Below are 17789 nucleotides of genomic sequence, written 5' to 3'. Positions count from 1 at the left end.
TGAGCTCTGTTAGGAGCCAACCCTGTTAAATGTTACAAAACACACTATTAGGTGTGACCCTATTAAAGGATTTAATCACCCTATTAGGAATGGCCTTGCAAAAGTTCTTGAAACAATTCAATGGAATTGTCAGCTTGTTAGAGGATTTACAAATGGTTGTTAAACCACTCTGTTAAGAGATTTTAGATCACTGCTACAATAGTAGTAACAATGAAATGACCTAATTGTGATGCAACTGAATTGCTGATTATAGATCTCTATTCTTGTTCATACTTGATCCTTCCTAATTGAATAATACTTTTCTACATCATAAGGATATCTCTTTATCCTTCAAGTTTGCTTCCTCTTCTTATCTTTTTCAACTTATTCAACTTGCATCATGTACACTTTGAAATCACAACTTGACCTTCTACTTATATCTTCCAGATTATCAAGTTGACTCAAATAAAAATTGGAATAACCAATATTCATCACCTTAGTCAGCTAGAATCAATATGCAAAATAGTTAAGCTTACAAGAAAATCCTTTGGTAGCCGACTCAGCTTGGTAAAAATTGATTCTGAAGCGATTCCCTATGTTAACCAATAGAAGCTCGGTTAACACTATGAACTTGCAAAATTCCTTTGGATAACCAAGTGAACTCAATTAACCTAACTCTGATCAATTTTCCTTTTGCTAACGAAGTGAGCTCAGTTAACACTCTTTTTTACTTAATTTCCTTCGATGCTCGAGTGAGCTCGGTAGAAACTGCCTTTTGCACATAGTAAACTCAGGAATGCTTGGTAGACTAGGAAAAATATCTTCACTAACCATGTAAGCTCAACATGCACTAACTGTCAACTGATATGACATTTCTATAACATCAAGGACAACACACAATTAATCAATTGTATCCAATGATAACTCACAAAATAACATCAAAATTGCAACATTTTGTTATAATCTTAGTTGAAACTAGTATAATAACATGAATGTAAACTCAAAAAATAATTCAATTCAATCATTTAAAAAAAAGGCGAAGTTCCAATTATTTGAAAAACATGAACAAGGCACCCAAAAATATGAAATTCTAATCATTTCAAAGCAAGTAGACATAAAAAAATGCGTAATTATTGTAAAATCTATGTGATACAAAAGTGAGACCTTACATCAAGATATAATAGTTTTTTAAGGCCATTAGGAAGTTAATTTATGCATAATAGACAAAACATGATCGCATTATGGGGACCTAAACATAACATTCTAATTTTCTCTTAATGTGATCACTTTTTATGCTTAACAAAATGTGATTGCAATATGAAGAACTAAATGCATTGCATTTAGTTCTCCATAACCTCATTAGGTTATGTAGAATCAGAAGCAAGGAGAGATTTTGAGAGATTATATCTAGAGACATATTACTTGTATTTAATCTATATACATTTAAAGATGATATGTGTGTGTGTGTGTGTGTGTGTGTGTGTGTGTGTGTGTGTGTGTGTGTGTGTGTGTGTGTGTGTGTGTGTGTGTGTGTGTGTGTGTGTGTGTGTGTGTGTATGTTATTGTATATATAATGTTAATGCCAAATTACAATTGGTTTTACTTTTATACACATACAACATGATCATGTTATGCCTAGTATGAAAATTGAGTTTTACTATTCAAAACTTGATAGCCTTTTGTTATACATAAAAGCACGATCACATTTAGGCTTGGGTTGATGTTTTCCCTCCATTTTCATTTCTTTAGATATTTTTTCATCTTCTAATATCAATTCTCATCTTTTATTTCATCAGGTTTACAAATGGTGAAGTGGGTATCTCTAAAATCACCACCATAATCTCACACATTTTCTTACCTTTCTATCCATATAATTTAAAAAAAAAAAATTGGACAACACTAGCATTGTGAAGTTAATTTTTCTATATGATTGTCTTGATAGTCCTCCCAGACATACATTTACCTTTTTTTAATAACTTTTGATCTACTTAACCAAATGGAAAATAAAATACATACTATTGTTCTATGCTTAATTCTATATAATTTTTAAAAAAGTTTGTGGATTTTATATTATTTTGATGCAAGTTATGCCCAACACATGAAGAGGTACTAGAATTTTAGAATGAGTTCACTTCAAAAATTTGAACAAAAAATACTACTTGTCAAAAAATTATGAAAAATTACACAACTTCTAGATCTCACTTTTACCTATGATCGTACCAAAGGGTTTTACAAAATGCCCAATATAACTATATGTTTTGTGCAACACACATAAACAAATATTTTATGTGTTTGAACAAAAAATAGGAATATGATGCAGGAGCATCCTAGGATTTCTTGCAATCCTACATTTTGGAGCCAAGTGCTAGTGGTTTCCAATTTTTTTTTTTGTTGCTGAGCTATTCAGTAGATGCCGAGTTACTATAGCTCTTAGTGGATACTGAGTTACTATAGCTCCTAGTGGATGTTGAGTTACTATAGCTCCTAGTGGGTGCCAAGTTACTGTAGCTCCTAGTGAGTGTCGAGTTAATGTAGCTCTTAGTGGGTGTTGAGTTAACCTACTAGTGCCAAGTGTTCTTAGTGGATGTCGAGTGTTCCTGTATGTGTCGAGTGCCAGTATTGGTTTTGGTTCTATTCATGTTGAGTTGTTTGTGAGCCTACTTTTGGTATTTAATTTATGTATGGTTAATTAATTTGTGTTGTGGACGACTTGTGGCTTAGTTAGGTATAAGAAAAGGGTTTTTTGGAGTCTTTAGCATAGCTAGAGAATTCATTCATTCAGAGGATTGTGTAGATACAAATTTGAAGAGCTAGGGCTACGGCTTGAGAACCAAAGGATTTTCTTGGTGGACCTAAGGGTATAACTGTAGATTTTCTTGATATTCTTATCCAATTGTGGATCTGGACTAGCTAGAATCGAGTTTGTAAGTGGATCTTGTTAGATCTTACAAAACTGATATTGTAATTGTTTTTTGTATTTGGCCCTAACTCAAAAGGTGTTATAGCCAGGCATATTGCATGTAATTAGATATATCTATGAATAAAGAGTTTTGATTTGGTATTAGATCTTGCATTATTGTTGTATTTTCGTTGTGTGGTTGCTTGCTAGGGATTTGAACATCTCCTTTAGGGATTCTCCTTCCTTGCACTACATCAAATGATATCAGAGTGAAGGTTATTCCTATGTGTGTGGAAAAATCATTGAAGTTGAGGCAATTTGCATCAGGATCTTGGGTTGGAGAAGGTTGATCTTGTGGCTAATTAATCTTTTGGATTGGTGGGTCTATTGCTTAGAGTTTTCTAAAATTTTGGAAGATGCCTCCAAGAAGATTCGACCTTAGGAAATTGATGATCTTAGTGATGACATGGAAGAAAGGATCTTAGAGAAGATAAGAGCAAAGTTCAGATTTGAGATTCCATTGATGAAGAGTTACATGATTGCTAAAATTTTAAGTGCTTTAGGTGGTGTACCTAGGCATGTGGGTATTGAAGGTAGTTATGAGAAAGTTTTTAAAGACTTCGAAGTTGCTAGATCTAGTAGTGAGGACATAACTAATCATGTGGAGAGACGTATTGGAACTAGGGCTGGTCAGTTTGCTAGACCTGGATCTTAGTTGAAGCTTAAGCATAAGATGGAGGTTTCTTTAATTTCTTAGGTACTTTGACTCTTGAAGACCCAATTGATTGGATTGGTGAATCATAAGACTACTTTGAGCTTGAGGATATTGAGGATCCACTCAAAGTGAGGTTGGCACAAACTAACTTGAAAGGACATGCTGCTCTTTGGTGGAAAGAATTACAAAGAGATAGAGAAGAGGAAGGTGAAGTGAAGACCACTAGATGGAGATTGATGGTGACTACATTCCTACTAATTATGAACTTGAGTTGTTTAAGAGAGTGCAAAATCTAAAACAGAAGGATATATCTATGAAAGATTATACCAAGGAGTTCTACAAGTTGACTAAATTGTCAAAGGAAAAGGTAGCTCGATACGTTAATGGTTTGAGATTCAATATTCAGGATGAGTTTGGTATGCTTAATATTTCTTCAATTGAGGATGCTTATAATTATTCTTTAAAGGTAGAAGATAAGTTGAAAAGGAAAAGTCAAGGTAATGCTAGAGGGAAGGAGAACCAGGATAGCTTGGCACAAGCCAAACTAAGTGTTGAAGGTGAACCAAAACTTATTGATTAGAAAAGGAGGATAGGTAGAGGTGAATTTACAGGTAATTGTTTCAAATGTGGTAAAGAAGGGCATAAATATTTTGAATGTCTAATTGGTAGTACAATTGCTATTGTGAATGATGTTGTAGTTCAATACTGTCAGCTTGAGCAAGGAGAAATTTTGCTAGCTCGGTGAGTACTGGTTGGTGAGAGGACATTGGATTCTTGTTAGAGGACTAGTTTTTTCAGAACTTGTTGTAAGTTTAGTGGTAAAGTCTGCAAGGTGATTGTAGATGGTGGTAGTACTGATAACCTTGTTGTTGAGAAGATGGTTCTGAAACTTGTTTTGAAGAGAGTAAGGCATCCCTATCCTTATAGGATTGCTTGATTACATAGTGAACATGCTTTGGAAGTGAGGGAGCAATGCCTTGTTGATTTCTAGATTGGGTAGTATAAGGTCAAGTGTTGGGTGATATTGTGGACATGAACACTTGTCATGTGTTGCTTGGTAGAACTTACCAGTGTGATTGTAGGGTTGTGCATGATTGTGTCAAGAATGTGTTTATTGTTGAGAAAGGTGGTAGGAAGTTTTACCTTATTCCTTTGTAGAATGAAGAGCTCGGTAGGAGGAACTTGAGTATTGGAAGCTAAGTTGAGTTGCTAGATCCAAAGAAGGTTGGAGATCATTGTGTAAAGTAGACTAGTAGCACACCGAAGATGGATGTGAAGAAGCAAAAGAAGAACAAGGGAAAGAGAGTACAAGTTGAAGATTTGGAGGATATGTATGTGAAGAACCAGTTTGGGATTTATGTGTTGAATTCCATAAGATGTTCTTCCAATTATTAGAATATATTTTCAAACTTGGGGTGTCTAATGCAGGAGCGTCTTATGATTTCTTGCAATCCTACATATTGGAGCTGAGTGCTAGTGGTTGCCAATTTTCTATTGCTACCAAGATATTTAGTAGATGTCGAGTTATTGTAGCTCTTAGGAGATGCCAAGTTATTGTAGCTCTTAGTGGATGCCAAGTTATTGTAGCTCCTAGTGGATGTCGAGTTACTATAGCTCCTAGTGGGTGCCAAGTTAACATAGCTTTTAGTGGGTGTTAATTTAACCTGTTAGTACTGAGTGTTCTTAGTGGATGCTAAATATTCTTATATGTGTAGAGTGCCAGTATTGGTTTTGGTTCTATTCGTGTTGAGTTGTCTGTGAGCCAACTTTTGGTATTTAATTTATGCATGGATTTTTAATTTGTGTTGTGGCCGACTTGTGGCTCAACATATATTTAATGCGAGGGATTTAATTTAGTTTGTAATGAACTAGGCCAACTTGTGGCTTAGTTGGGTATAAGTAAAGGGTTTTGTGGAGTCTTTAGCATAGCTGGAGAATTCATTCATTTAGAGGAGTGAAGGGGATTGTGTAGATGCAAATTTGAAGAGCTAGGGTTGTAGCGTGAGAACTAGAGGATTTTCTTGGAAAACCTAAGGGTACAAGTGTAGATTTTCTTGGTTTTCTTATCCAATTGTGGATTTAGACTAGTTGGAGTCGAGTTTGTAAGTGGATCTTGTTGGATCTTGCAGAACTGATATTGTAATTGTTGTTTGTATTTGACCCTAACCTGAAAGGCCTTATAGCTGGGCATATTGAATGTAATCAGTTATATCTATGAATAAAGAGTTTTGATTTGGTATTAGATCTTGCATTATTTTTATTTTGTTGTTGTATTTCTATTATGTGGTTGTTTGTTGGGGGTTTGGATATCTCCTTTGGGGATTCTCCTGCCTTACACTGCATCAAAATAATTATTTGTGTGTATAGGTGTGACCCTCTCAACCTTATTCATTTTTAAAAAACCTTATTAGTTCAGAAACTAGATTCAAAGTACTACAAGTTTTGGTTTTACAAATTTTCTCATTTTGAGTACATGATCCTCAAATGACTCTTGGGTGAAAGCACGGATCTGTGTCACCTTTTAGGATACCAAAACCTATTTTTGTCAATCTCATTTCTCTATGAAAACTCATTTAAAAAAAAAACTAAAAGTATGCTTTTATAGATCCAAGATTCAATATCATAATTATATAAATTTATGAGTGTTTTGATTAGTTATAATATGTTATAATTTCAAAATATTATAATTCAATATTTTAAAATTTCAAGAGATGCTCCCTCAAAAAAGGAAAAAATATAAATCATATAAAAAAATAAAATTATATTTATCTCTAGAGGAGAGAGTCTTCTTTAGGAATATGTATTTGTTTTCAAAAAGGTGTAGATTCGATAGGGAAGTTTTGACAGGAGGAAAAAACTATTGGATTCTTATAAGGTCGACCTTGAGTACTTATAACAAAGAAAAAATATATTAAAAAATAATTATTTCTTTTTTTGTTCCCTAGCTATACATGTCATCTATAAGATAATTTCAAATCAGAACAAAAAAAAATGATTTGCATATACTTGTTTGACAGGAACTACAACCTATATTTTTTACAGTTAAAAAGGGACTTCAAAATTTTAAAAAATGAATAAATTCTTACTCAAAAATATTATAAAAATTATAGGCATAAAATTCATCTAATTCTACACATTTCATTAGTTTACATCATCTTTAAATTCTAAACACAAATACCATTTTTTTTCCCATTAAAGTTGAACAATTGCATTCTGAGATCTTTTTTCTTTGTAAAAGGTGATACAAGTTTGTGCTTTTACCCTCTTCCAAGATCAGGCTTACCTGATTTAAGAAAAAAAATGTGTCGACTTATACCCCACTTTTTGCACACCATCTTGGTGCACTTACCCTACTTATAGATTTTCTTTTCACCTCATCATATGAAAACCCATCATAATTGAGTAACATGTCTAGATACCTCTTTGCAACTATTGGCCTTTTATTATATGATTGTGGAAAGGGAATGATGATCATGATTAGAGGACCTCAATCTATTTAGTATCTAAGAAATTTGATTAGTATTATGTGATAGAAAATCTATAAGATTGTCTTGTGTCTCGTGTACAAGTTCTATAAGAGGAGGCAGCGAGTTTTGGGATGGTGGTTATTATTGCTAAGAAGCAACATTTTGAGGGGTTTCTTACTTTGAGACAATATTTTTGAATTTTTTTTTGTTCTTGAGGTGTAATATTTTGAGTGTTTGGTTGTGTTTTTTTGTTTAAGAAGAAGTTAATGTTGCCTAGCCATTTTTTGAGAATGTGGCATAAAATTAATAAAAAGATATAATCAATTTAAAAAACCTTATTTCAATTCAATTTCAAACAAAAAAAATAAGAAAAAAATCTTACCTCTTCAACGATGCACCATTTTTAATAATTCATTAAAATGTTAGAAAAATGCAAATCTTTAGAGAACATGATTGGGTTTTAAGACATTTTCCTTCTAATCATTATAGAGGCACTGTTTTGGTCGTAGGAAAATTAGCTTGGCCATAGGAAAAAACTAATTTTAATTTTACAAAACCCAATTGCATTTTATAAAACTAAAAATTACTTTTACTTCTTCAAAACTCTACTAGGTTTTGTAAAGCTAAAAAGTAACTTTTACTTCTTCAAAACCCAAAACTCAATATGGTTATTTCAAATTATGAATACCCCAATCAAGTTATTAGTAATTTTATGTTTTTTCATAGGGTGGCCATGTTTTTAGACAAAAAATTGATGAATTCATCCCATTAGTGAATTATTTGAGTTCCAAACCCACTTACCTTTTTTTAGAGATTTATCTAGGCATAGATTTCTAGGATTGCATCCTTGTATTTTAGTCTACACTGCAAGATTTTTTCTTATAGTTCTAAATTTAAGATTATTAATCATTAATAAGGTCACATTCAAGTTTTTGATGTCATAGCATCTTCAACAAAAAAAAATGTTAGTGTTGATTATTCTCTGGATTATACTAAGATAGAGTTGTTAGAATGGGGTTGTCATTGCACCAAAAGACTAATCTGTCAATGCTCGATAAAACCACTCAAATTATAGTACACAGGAGGTAGTTAAGCCCTTGTTGCAAATCCCTATGGGAGCGCTAATTTTTTTTATAACAATCTCCCCCTCAGTGTTACCCAAGGGTCTAAGGATTCAAACTTATGACCAAGCTTGGATGCCACTTGTTAGAATGGGGTTTTCATTACACTAAAAGATTGATCTATCAATGCTCTCTACAACCACTCAAATTATAGTATAGAAGAGGTGGTTAAGCCCTTTGTCACGAATCTTGAGGGGAGCAGTGAACAAATTTGTAATAAGAGTATCCCAAAAGCTAGCTGGAATGCACCACATTTGTCTGAGTTGATAAATATGACTATGTCAATTTCAGGGCATGTTCAGTAAGGTATGCAGTTTATGCAATCCAATTTTTCAATGTGTTGATATACCACACGACAATATTTAGAGGATCAAGTGTGCTATGATTGATCTAGGATACTATATTTATTTCAAGTTGGCTCCTCTACTTGTGCTAATAATCAATTATCAGATACTACATAATGGTGCAGTACAAGGTTGGTGTATCCCTAAAGGAGATGACCAAAACCCCCCAATAAGATAACACAATAGAAGTACAACAAGATACAGTTGAAAATAACCTATTTTATTAATTATATCTTGAAATACAATATCAAATGAACACCACACCTGCCAAGTTGTAAAGCCTTCTCGGTTATGGACAATATGTTCCATATTATAGATCAACTGTAATGTTTTGAGCCTAAGCTACCACATGTATGGTGTTCATTTGATGTAGATCAAGATTTTTTGTTAATAAAAGAGGTTGTTTTCAATTGTATCTTGTTGTATTTATGCTATGTTATCTTGTTGAGGGCTTTTGTCATCTCCTTTGGGGATACACCAGCCTTGTACTACATCACATATGTAGATTGAAAGCACACATTTCATGAACAACAATACTCATTTCTTAATCTACATGGGGATCATTTTTTATGATGTCTATGCAAGAGCCAAAATGCACCTAATTAAACAAATTATTTCCATTTATTGATTAAATTTAAAATCTTAGTACAATTATTTTGTGAAATTTAATTTATTTTAAAAATACAAATAAATTATCTAATTAAGTGCATTCAGGCCCCTATATAGCCAAAGCCATCTTTGTCTCTCCCCTGCGAGGATTGGAGTTGAAAACTTTAGTAAGTTTTTATTGTTGGACCAACATACTTGTTTCTTTTATTTCTAATTTGATCTATAATCATTGACATATATTTTGAAGGATGTGTATAAACCCACTAAAAACTCCCCTTGAGATGTAACATTAGCTTTCTCAAATAATTTACATACACAAACTCATATCTTTATTTTATAGATGTATTCAAATTATGTCTTGACCAAAACCTAAAGTACTACAAACTCCATTCATATCCTTTACATAATTACAAAATTACCCTATCAACACATTTGTCTACAAATCACTTACCAAGTGAAATACTCATTCATTAAATTACCTTAAGTTGAGCTAGATTTGTATTCCAATTAACTTTTGTTGAAGACTAGATACAATTTTTATATTCAAATTGCATTTACAAGTCCTCTACTTCTTCTACAATTTTGTAGACTTCCATGTTTTAACAATATTCTCCACATCATGTAGAAGCCAAATTAGGGAAGTAGGTCGTAGGTTAACCCCTTCTCTGAGATAACCAAACTTCTTCTTGATCTTCTATCTATGACCTTGGAGTAGGGAAAATTATGAATCCGTATTTTCAATTTGTGGTCTTACTTCACAATATCTAGATCCTTCATTTGATTGTGTATACTAGAAATCTAAGTAACATGTGACTCATTAGAGATGATTTGGTCCTTTATGGTCATAGTTTCTTAGTCATTTAAGAAAAAAATGGTATAACATGGTAGCTTCTTCTGAGTATTTATGAATGTGCTTCATATTTTTGTGTATCTTGTTCTATGAATTTACCTAGATATATGAAAAACTAAGGAAAAAAAATAAATTTAAAATAATGAAAATTCATCTTTTGTGAGAGTTATATTTAATTTTTATTGTCTAGTGCCTGAGACCATTATGATGACACTCCTACCCCATCTCTAAGGTATGACCCTCTTTTCTCATTGACTTTCATGTGATGAGATGGAGTATTTCATCCTTTTGATATCATTAAGTTACCAAGGCATGTGTGCATGCTATTGTTCAATCCTATTTAGTTCAAACTTATGCTATTGTTCAATCTCATTTATTTTGAATTTAAGCCTACCCTTGCATGTATTCCATGAGCGTGTATTGGCAGATGCAACTATCTTCTTGCATGGTGCAAATGGATATCTAGAATCACAAGCTTAGGTGACATAAAAATCATGATCAAGGACTGAAGACCTTGGGAGGATCTCCAAGATCATGATCACGGTGGTAACTACATCATGAGTGCACCATTGTCATAATATATCATCCATAGTAATGGAAGTGTGATTATATCATGTGTATTCTTTGTGGCATGGGAAACATGCATTAGAAGAGGTAAAATAAAGGTGTCCAAAGGAAAAATACAACTAGAATAAAAACCACTATTATTGGTGTCCATATATAAGGCATATGTGAAAAGTGATATCGGTAGAGCATTGAAGAAATAACATCTAATAGAAAAGGGAACTTGTTGATCAAATATCCAAATTAATTAAATAAACAAATTTGATGATGTGATCCTTCCATGGACAATTTGTGATCACCCTTTGTATGTCAAAATGTCATGACTATATCAAGAATAGAAGGATCATATGCCACAAAGGGTATTGATATGTTAAAATTAGTGTTTTAGGTGCAAATGAAACCTAATGATAAAGTAATATGAGAATTCATTATGTGAAAATAAGGATGCATCCAATGACGTAAGGTTCACAAGAGTATATCACGAAAGTGTAAAAAAAACCAACAAAAAATAATCAAATGATATGAAAATTAGGTATAATATGTCACATATGCTAATATTAGTCATAAGGTACATATGAAACAAATGCAAAGTGAAGTCCTTGAAGAAATACAAAGGTAGGTAATGTTGGTCATAGATTTAATATATGAATATGTGCACAAAGCCCTGAGAGAAAGACAAATCAATAAACATGAGGGTAAAAAGAAACTTTAGATCTTAATGTAATCTCTAATATAAAAAATACAAATAAAATAGCATTAATGTTCTAAGAAATCGTAGAAGAAAACTAGGTTGTGGAAGATCATATGGGCTCTAAAATGGTAAATAAATACAAACATTTATTAAATATAATTTACTAAACATAAATTGACTTGGATTAAAAATAATAGTTAGGATACATAAATTTAGACCATTGTGAGAATATTTTTAGAAACTTAGAAGAATAATACTTAGCTCTATGACAAAAGAATGATTGCCTTTGTTGAAGATTTTGGATTGGGTTGGTATCTACTTGAAAAATGATGTATTTTTCTTTAAAAAATCCCATGAAACATGTATTGGATTCATTCTCTATGTAAGGTCAAGTCTACTAATTTGGATCAATTAACTATGACTATAGATCTATTCTCATCATTCATATTTGACCATATGCAACATAGGGGTATGCTTAAGTCTTCTGTCTACTCATTTTTAGATGTATTTGTTGGAGAATTTTATATAAAACCCCAAAAAACTTTAGTCGTGCAATATGAGAGCACAAACCATAGGTTGAAACCTCTTCAATTGAGAGTCGAGGATCGTGAGGTTTCCATTTTACCATAGTAACATAGGGCTTGATACCAATCTTTCCCCTTATGATGTTGAGACCTTGTAGTTTAAGGCTCAATATTAGTGAAATCATTTCAAAACCATTCAACTTCATTCACAGACTAATGTCTCATTGATCTCTTCTAATATTTAAGTGTTAGCAATATTTAGGGATATTTTATTAGGGTTACCAATGTGTCACTATGGACAAACTCTCTTTAGTCAATCTATGGAAATGCACATAAATAGTAAAACCAACACTTTATGTGTACTCATTTGCTCCAAGAACAATTCTATATGCCTAAATTCATTTTGATTCATTGATTAAAATGATGCAATGGAAATTATATATGAATACACTCGATTTCAGAAGGTTGAAACAAATACTATTGGAAGCTTTTAAATACTAGCACATGGCAACTAATTGTATCAAGTGAATATTTGGTTAGTTCAAAGTAATAAAATAAATGAGATTAACTGCCCAAAAGTTGATTTTAAATTTTTGAAAGGAAAAACGTTAAATACAATGTAAGATATACAAATAACTAAATTAAGAGCACAATGGGTACATATTAGTGAGTGTACGAATAAATATAATATATGTAAGAGTTATATATATATAATAAGATATGCATATATAAAAACAAGATCTTAAATAAATGCACAAATACCAGATTAAATAAATGATTCCACATTCCCATAAATCTCCTCAAACTCAACACAACTAACCTTAATCACACAATTCTCATGTCTTCTGGAAAGTACTTCATGCCAAAAGACATATCAAAAGCTAATGGGGAAGAAATAAAGTTTCTTATACCATGTCTACTTCATGTCATCGTCAAGCAATATTTATGTGATAGCTTTCTTGAAAACGCGTGAACTTCATGAATAATAATTAGAGTCTCAGGATTTATTATACCAGATGAAATACAAAGCCATAAGAATTGGAACTTCAAAAACCCAATTCCAACTTTGGTCTGGAAAAGCTTTATATAGATCAAAAACCGGATCTCCCAATGGAATGTCTTTCACATTAGAGTAAAAGAAGTAGCATCAATCAAATTTATAATGTTTGTCAACAGCAATAGATACATCCCATGTGCAGCTCAATCCTTTTGGAAAGACAACCAAATCACCTGCACCAAACTCAATGTAGTCTGAACACCCTTTTGGATAAGCCTTCACTTTCCCCTTCACTAGATAACAAGTCTCCTCTGCATCAAATTTCAGTGGAAACCTGCCCGGCGGGCACCCCCACCTGTGACAGAAAACAAACACTAGTCAAACCATGGCCCAAAAACACATTAAATACACTGCCCACATTGTCAATGTTTTTGTAAACCTACTTTTGCTCTATTTAATAAGTATATATTATTATATGCTATCAGAGGCACTGAATGGGAGAAAAGTGTTGAAAAACCCATTTCCATTTTAATATCTCCAACTACTTCAGCATGTCCCAACAAACCCAGTTGTTTGGACAGAAACAGCTGGTTGAACATGGCTAATCCCAGCTATATCCAGCTTTTCACACCATGACATAATCAAATGATGAAAATATCTTCCTCAATAATATTTCCAATCTTTGATAATCCTATTTACTTCAATCACATCACAAACTGATGAATATATCATCCTGATTCTCAATCTTGCTATAGCAAACTTTCTGGAAGATTTTATAATAGGCAAAGAGGGGAACATGCAGTAGGCCATAACTTAAACCTAATTATCACTTAAAGAGTATAGAATGGCTTAAAAAGTCAGTGTATATGACATTAAACTGTGATATTGCTATTAGGATTTAACTGTATAGTTTGAGTCAAATTCATTGATCCATGTTTCATAAGTAGTGATTAACACGAATCCATCTTCCATGAGCATAAATAGAACTCTTAGCACTTATTGGATCCAGGTGATGCTCATAGAGGTGAAGCAGGGGGACTTTCCCAGAGGTCACCCATCCCAGTACTACTCCAACTTGAGTGCGCTTTAAATACTCCGCTTGCAACCCCATTTGCAAAACCTTCACCAAGTGTTGTGCTTATAGACCATTCATTCCAAAACCCGCTTCCATAATAATAAAGAAAGTCTCCATTTTAAAAATCAATCTGTTTAAATAGAGATAAACATGTGCTAATTAAAAAATATTGATACAAAACAAACATACTATGTAATTGGAAAACAGTTGTATTACTGATGAATCTCATAGATAGACCAGACGAGTAAAAGAGGCTTTGAAAAAGTATGATAAAAATGGTGAAGGCTAAGCTGTACCTAAAACAAAGAATGTACCTAAAAATGATTGATGACTGACAAAGTCGGTGGATCCTTGGGAACCATCTTTTCCTGTCTTGTCTGGTCAGATTTGTTATCACTTTCAATGTACTTCCATGAGATTTGCAGCCAGATAGCAGGAAAGAGCATCTAATCTTTGAGAGTTCCATACTTTTCTTTCCCTCCATTCTATTCACGACATACCCATTGAGAATGATGAACAGTAACATTATTTTAATTATTTTCTATCAACTTAATGTTTATAAATCATACATGAATGAAGAAGAAGCGAACTCAATGAACCAAAAAAAAAAAAAAACCAGGCCAGACTTTTAAGGATGTTTACAACTTGCTTATAACTTGCAGAAGCCAAAGCCCACCAAGCAATAGGTTGGATTTCCCTATGACCCAATAACGTTTTAAGGATCTTTTGGCTCATTTTTTAGGATAATGTTGGGTAGCATGAAATTCTGTTTATTCAGAGTTTTACGGTAGATAACCAGTTCCCTGGGCCTTCCCTGTGTTGCATAACATATGTGTGACACATTTAGAAACAAGAATACTTGCCATAAACAAATAACTAATGTTGAGCAAGGGTTTCTAATAAAATTATGCATTGCATTCAGTAATCTATCTATCATTAAGAAGAAACGAAGTAAAAATAGGAATTATAAAGTGCAACTCAGAATGTTAATTCAAAAGTATATATTTTTAATATTTATTCTGATGATAGATCGCTGAGTGTGATCCTAAATGTTGCTAAAATAATAGCAACACAATTAAATTCAGAAATATACAAAGATTATGCACAATTTTTTTTGAAACTCGTATAGCACTTACCCATAACTAATGTTCTTTCAGAACTACGTAATACAATACAGCATGTATGAACAAAGATATCAAAATGTATAGGATTAAGCTAGTGAGAAGTATAAAGAAAACCACCCTATCAAATATATTTGAAGCTCAACAAGGGCCAAAGTTTTTCTAACAGATTCAAGCTAAGAAACCCACCTGGGTGTCCATTTTTCAGGCGTATTCTCATGGTTGAAACCTTTTTTTTAAAAGATGGAGTGGCCTGAAAAAATGTAAAATCTATCTGCTAGAACTAGTAAACAACAAAGACAATTGCATGAAATAGTTTGAAAAGATGAATAAATGAGAATCGGAGAAGCACATACTTAGGCCAGTAATGGATGCCAAGATCTGATAAACGAGATTGAGGGGGACTTCTCTCAATTCTGATTCCAAATCTGTTCTCAACATTGGAACTGCTACTCTCCACCTTCTTTTCCATTGCAACTCCCTCTTAACTCTCTGCAATTTTAGGTCTCCTTAAAAGCAGCTGCAACATCAATTTTGCTTATATCATTTAGACAAGAAATAGATCATTTCCAAAGCTCAAGTCAACATTTCACACTAGGTAATGCCAATATCAAACCTCAAAACCCTCATATGCAACCTTCTTCTACCATAAATTATACAAACACTTCTACTAAGCCACCATGTATGAATTTTGAATCCCAGTTAGGGGAAACAAGATTAAAAAGAACTCTTAAAAGAAACCAGTCAAAATGAGAGAAAAATATAACTAAAAAAGAGAGAGTCAAGATCATGGGTATTAGTGTCATGAAATGGTCAAAAGTTGACCAGAGAAATCGTGGGAAAAGGGATCATACAACTGGAACTGGCGGCCATATAATTCATATCAATCTCAAGTTTTGACTGAATCTTGTCTAACAAATCTTTTAGTATTGTTTACAGTGTCAGGTTATACTTGGAAAGAACATGCTTCTCGGTTCTGCCTGTATTTTATACCTTAAATATGGTAAAATTTAGAGTATTCTAGTGTGCAGTAAACTGTGAATTGTTATGACTCGAAGATACTGTCAGTGGTAATTATTGTTATCAATATTGGTATTTGATTGGCTAACATTGTATTGTGACTACTTTATGATAAAACTAGCACTTGTTTCATATGCAAGGAATTTTTGTCGATAGGAAAATCAAAGATGTATTGTGTAGTGGGTTTTAGTAAATGCTTTAAAGTGTTCCTGATGAGGGATGTGTCCATATATATTATTTAATTATTGTTATAATTTATAAATTAAATATATAATTATATAATATTAATTCTATAAACTATTATTTTACATCTGATTGTGAATAAGTTTTGTAAGGTTTGAATTTCCTATAATTTTCGAATGCATGTCAAAGCTCAAGCATGAGGGATGTTATTAGAGGAAAGGCAGTCACAACTATAGGTCAATGCACAATAATGGATGAATTCTATTTTAACTTTTGATCCAATATGTTGAGGGGATATTGTTTAAGGTCTTCTCCCAAAAGGATGAAAGAATTGCAAGCTAACTCTTAAACAATTTACATCTAAAGCATTATGCATTCTGAAATATGTTACAAAACATGTGTTCTACTAGCATACCTAGTAATCTACCTACAAATAAGAAGAGTATTCACCCTTGCACATGCATCATAAGATGTGACCATTTAAGTATTCCTCTAGGTGATTCGTTTTATCCTTTTCTTACAAATATGCATGATGAAGACTATAGTCTCATGGTTCTCAAACATACACCAATTTTTAGCTTACCAAGGATATAATAGAAGTTGCAATACTAAACAATGAGAGCAACCAAATCCTATTTACTAGCCTATTCTCCTGAACGAATTAAAGAGAGAATAATGTTTGATAGAAGATTGATTAATAATCTTAGATTTCCATACAAAACCAGTTACTCAATCATGTAAACCAATATTTATCTATTCTAATGATCTAGAATGAAGTAATCTAGGCCCCAAAACACCTAGTTTGGCCTCATAGGCAACTAAGAGCAACTTTGACCTATTTGGGCTTGTCAACCCTAACACTTACATTCTTAGAACTACATGAGTCCCTTTATTCACCTAGTGGTGTGGCTAGCACCACTACTGTAAGGAAACTTAGGTGCGGAAACAACTTCCTACACTAATCTCATAAGGAAAGTATGGTACAAATCCTTTTAAAATATTCTACACTTACAGATTCAATATCATGTAAACACCAATATAGCAGCCAACCATGCATACAGAAAATAGACAGAGAAAGAAACACATAACACAAAGATTTTTCGGTGGGAAAAAACCTTTCAGTAAAACAACCCCACCCCTCCAGAACCTGCATAATGTATTATCTTCAACACAAGATTATAATACACTTGCAATGCAAGTTCAACATCAACAATAGAAGACTCTAGCAACACCTCAGTACCTGCAAACTTTCATCTATCACACTATTGCATTACAACATGCAATACTCATTTTATGAACATCTTAAGACCCAACAAAATGCCCACAAAGGAGTTGGGCATTTTTCATGGCTCAACCACCAAGAAACATGCACAATGCCACATGTACATCCAATACCAAGAAAAGGGCGTCCATCCCTTGAATAGGTAATGATAGCTTGTCATAGAATCCGCCAAAAATAGCGGTCACAAGAGAAGTGTAAGGGAATCCGTCATACCAACCTATTTTTGGCATATTCTCTTACACACACCAACCACTTATTCTTGGGCACCCAAATAGGCCTCATGTCATAAGATGCTCTTACACCTGTCATAGCTTATTCCTTAAATAGCTCTTACGCGTCATAGGAATC

The 17789-nt window shown here is 32.9% G+C and overlaps 1 protein-coding gene across 2 annotated transcripts; it reads right to left on the bottom strand.

The window, feature by feature from the left end:
• Positions 1 to 12738: 12738 nt before the first annotated feature.
• On the bottom strand, positions 12739 to 15902 carry LOC149556278 (uncharacterized). Of its 2 annotated transcripts, none has more exons than XM_089785840.1 (3): positions 15811 to 15902; positions 15313 to 15476; positions 12739 to 13115 (listed from the first exon to the last, which is right to left on the bottom strand). In XM_089785840.1, exons 2-3 carry the CDS (start codon positions 15426 to 15428, stop codon positions 12911 to 12913), a joined length of 321 nt encoding a protein of 106 aa, XP_089641966.1. In that variant the 5' UTR covers positions 15429 to 15476; positions 15811 to 15902; the 3' UTR covers positions 12739 to 12910. The 2 variants fall into 2 exon arrangements, with proteins under 2 accessions (XP_089641966.1, XP_089641964.1); XM_089785838.1 differs by lacking the exon at positions 15811 to 15902 and adding an exon at positions 15573 to 15683.
• Between the last annotated feature and the right edge of the window lie 1887 nt (positions 15903 to 17789).

The sequence above is a fragment of the Cupressus sempervirens genome, chromosome 5 (genome assembly GCF_028749045.1).
Source record: "Cupressus sempervirens isolate cs-2001-9-10 chromosome 5, ASM2874904v1, whole genome shotgun sequence".
Classification (NCBI taxonomy): Eukaryota; Viridiplantae; Streptophyta; class Pinopsida; order Cupressales; family Cupressaceae; genus Cupressus; species Cupressus sempervirens.
This window is presented reverse-complemented; position numbering and strand designations above follow the sequence as displayed.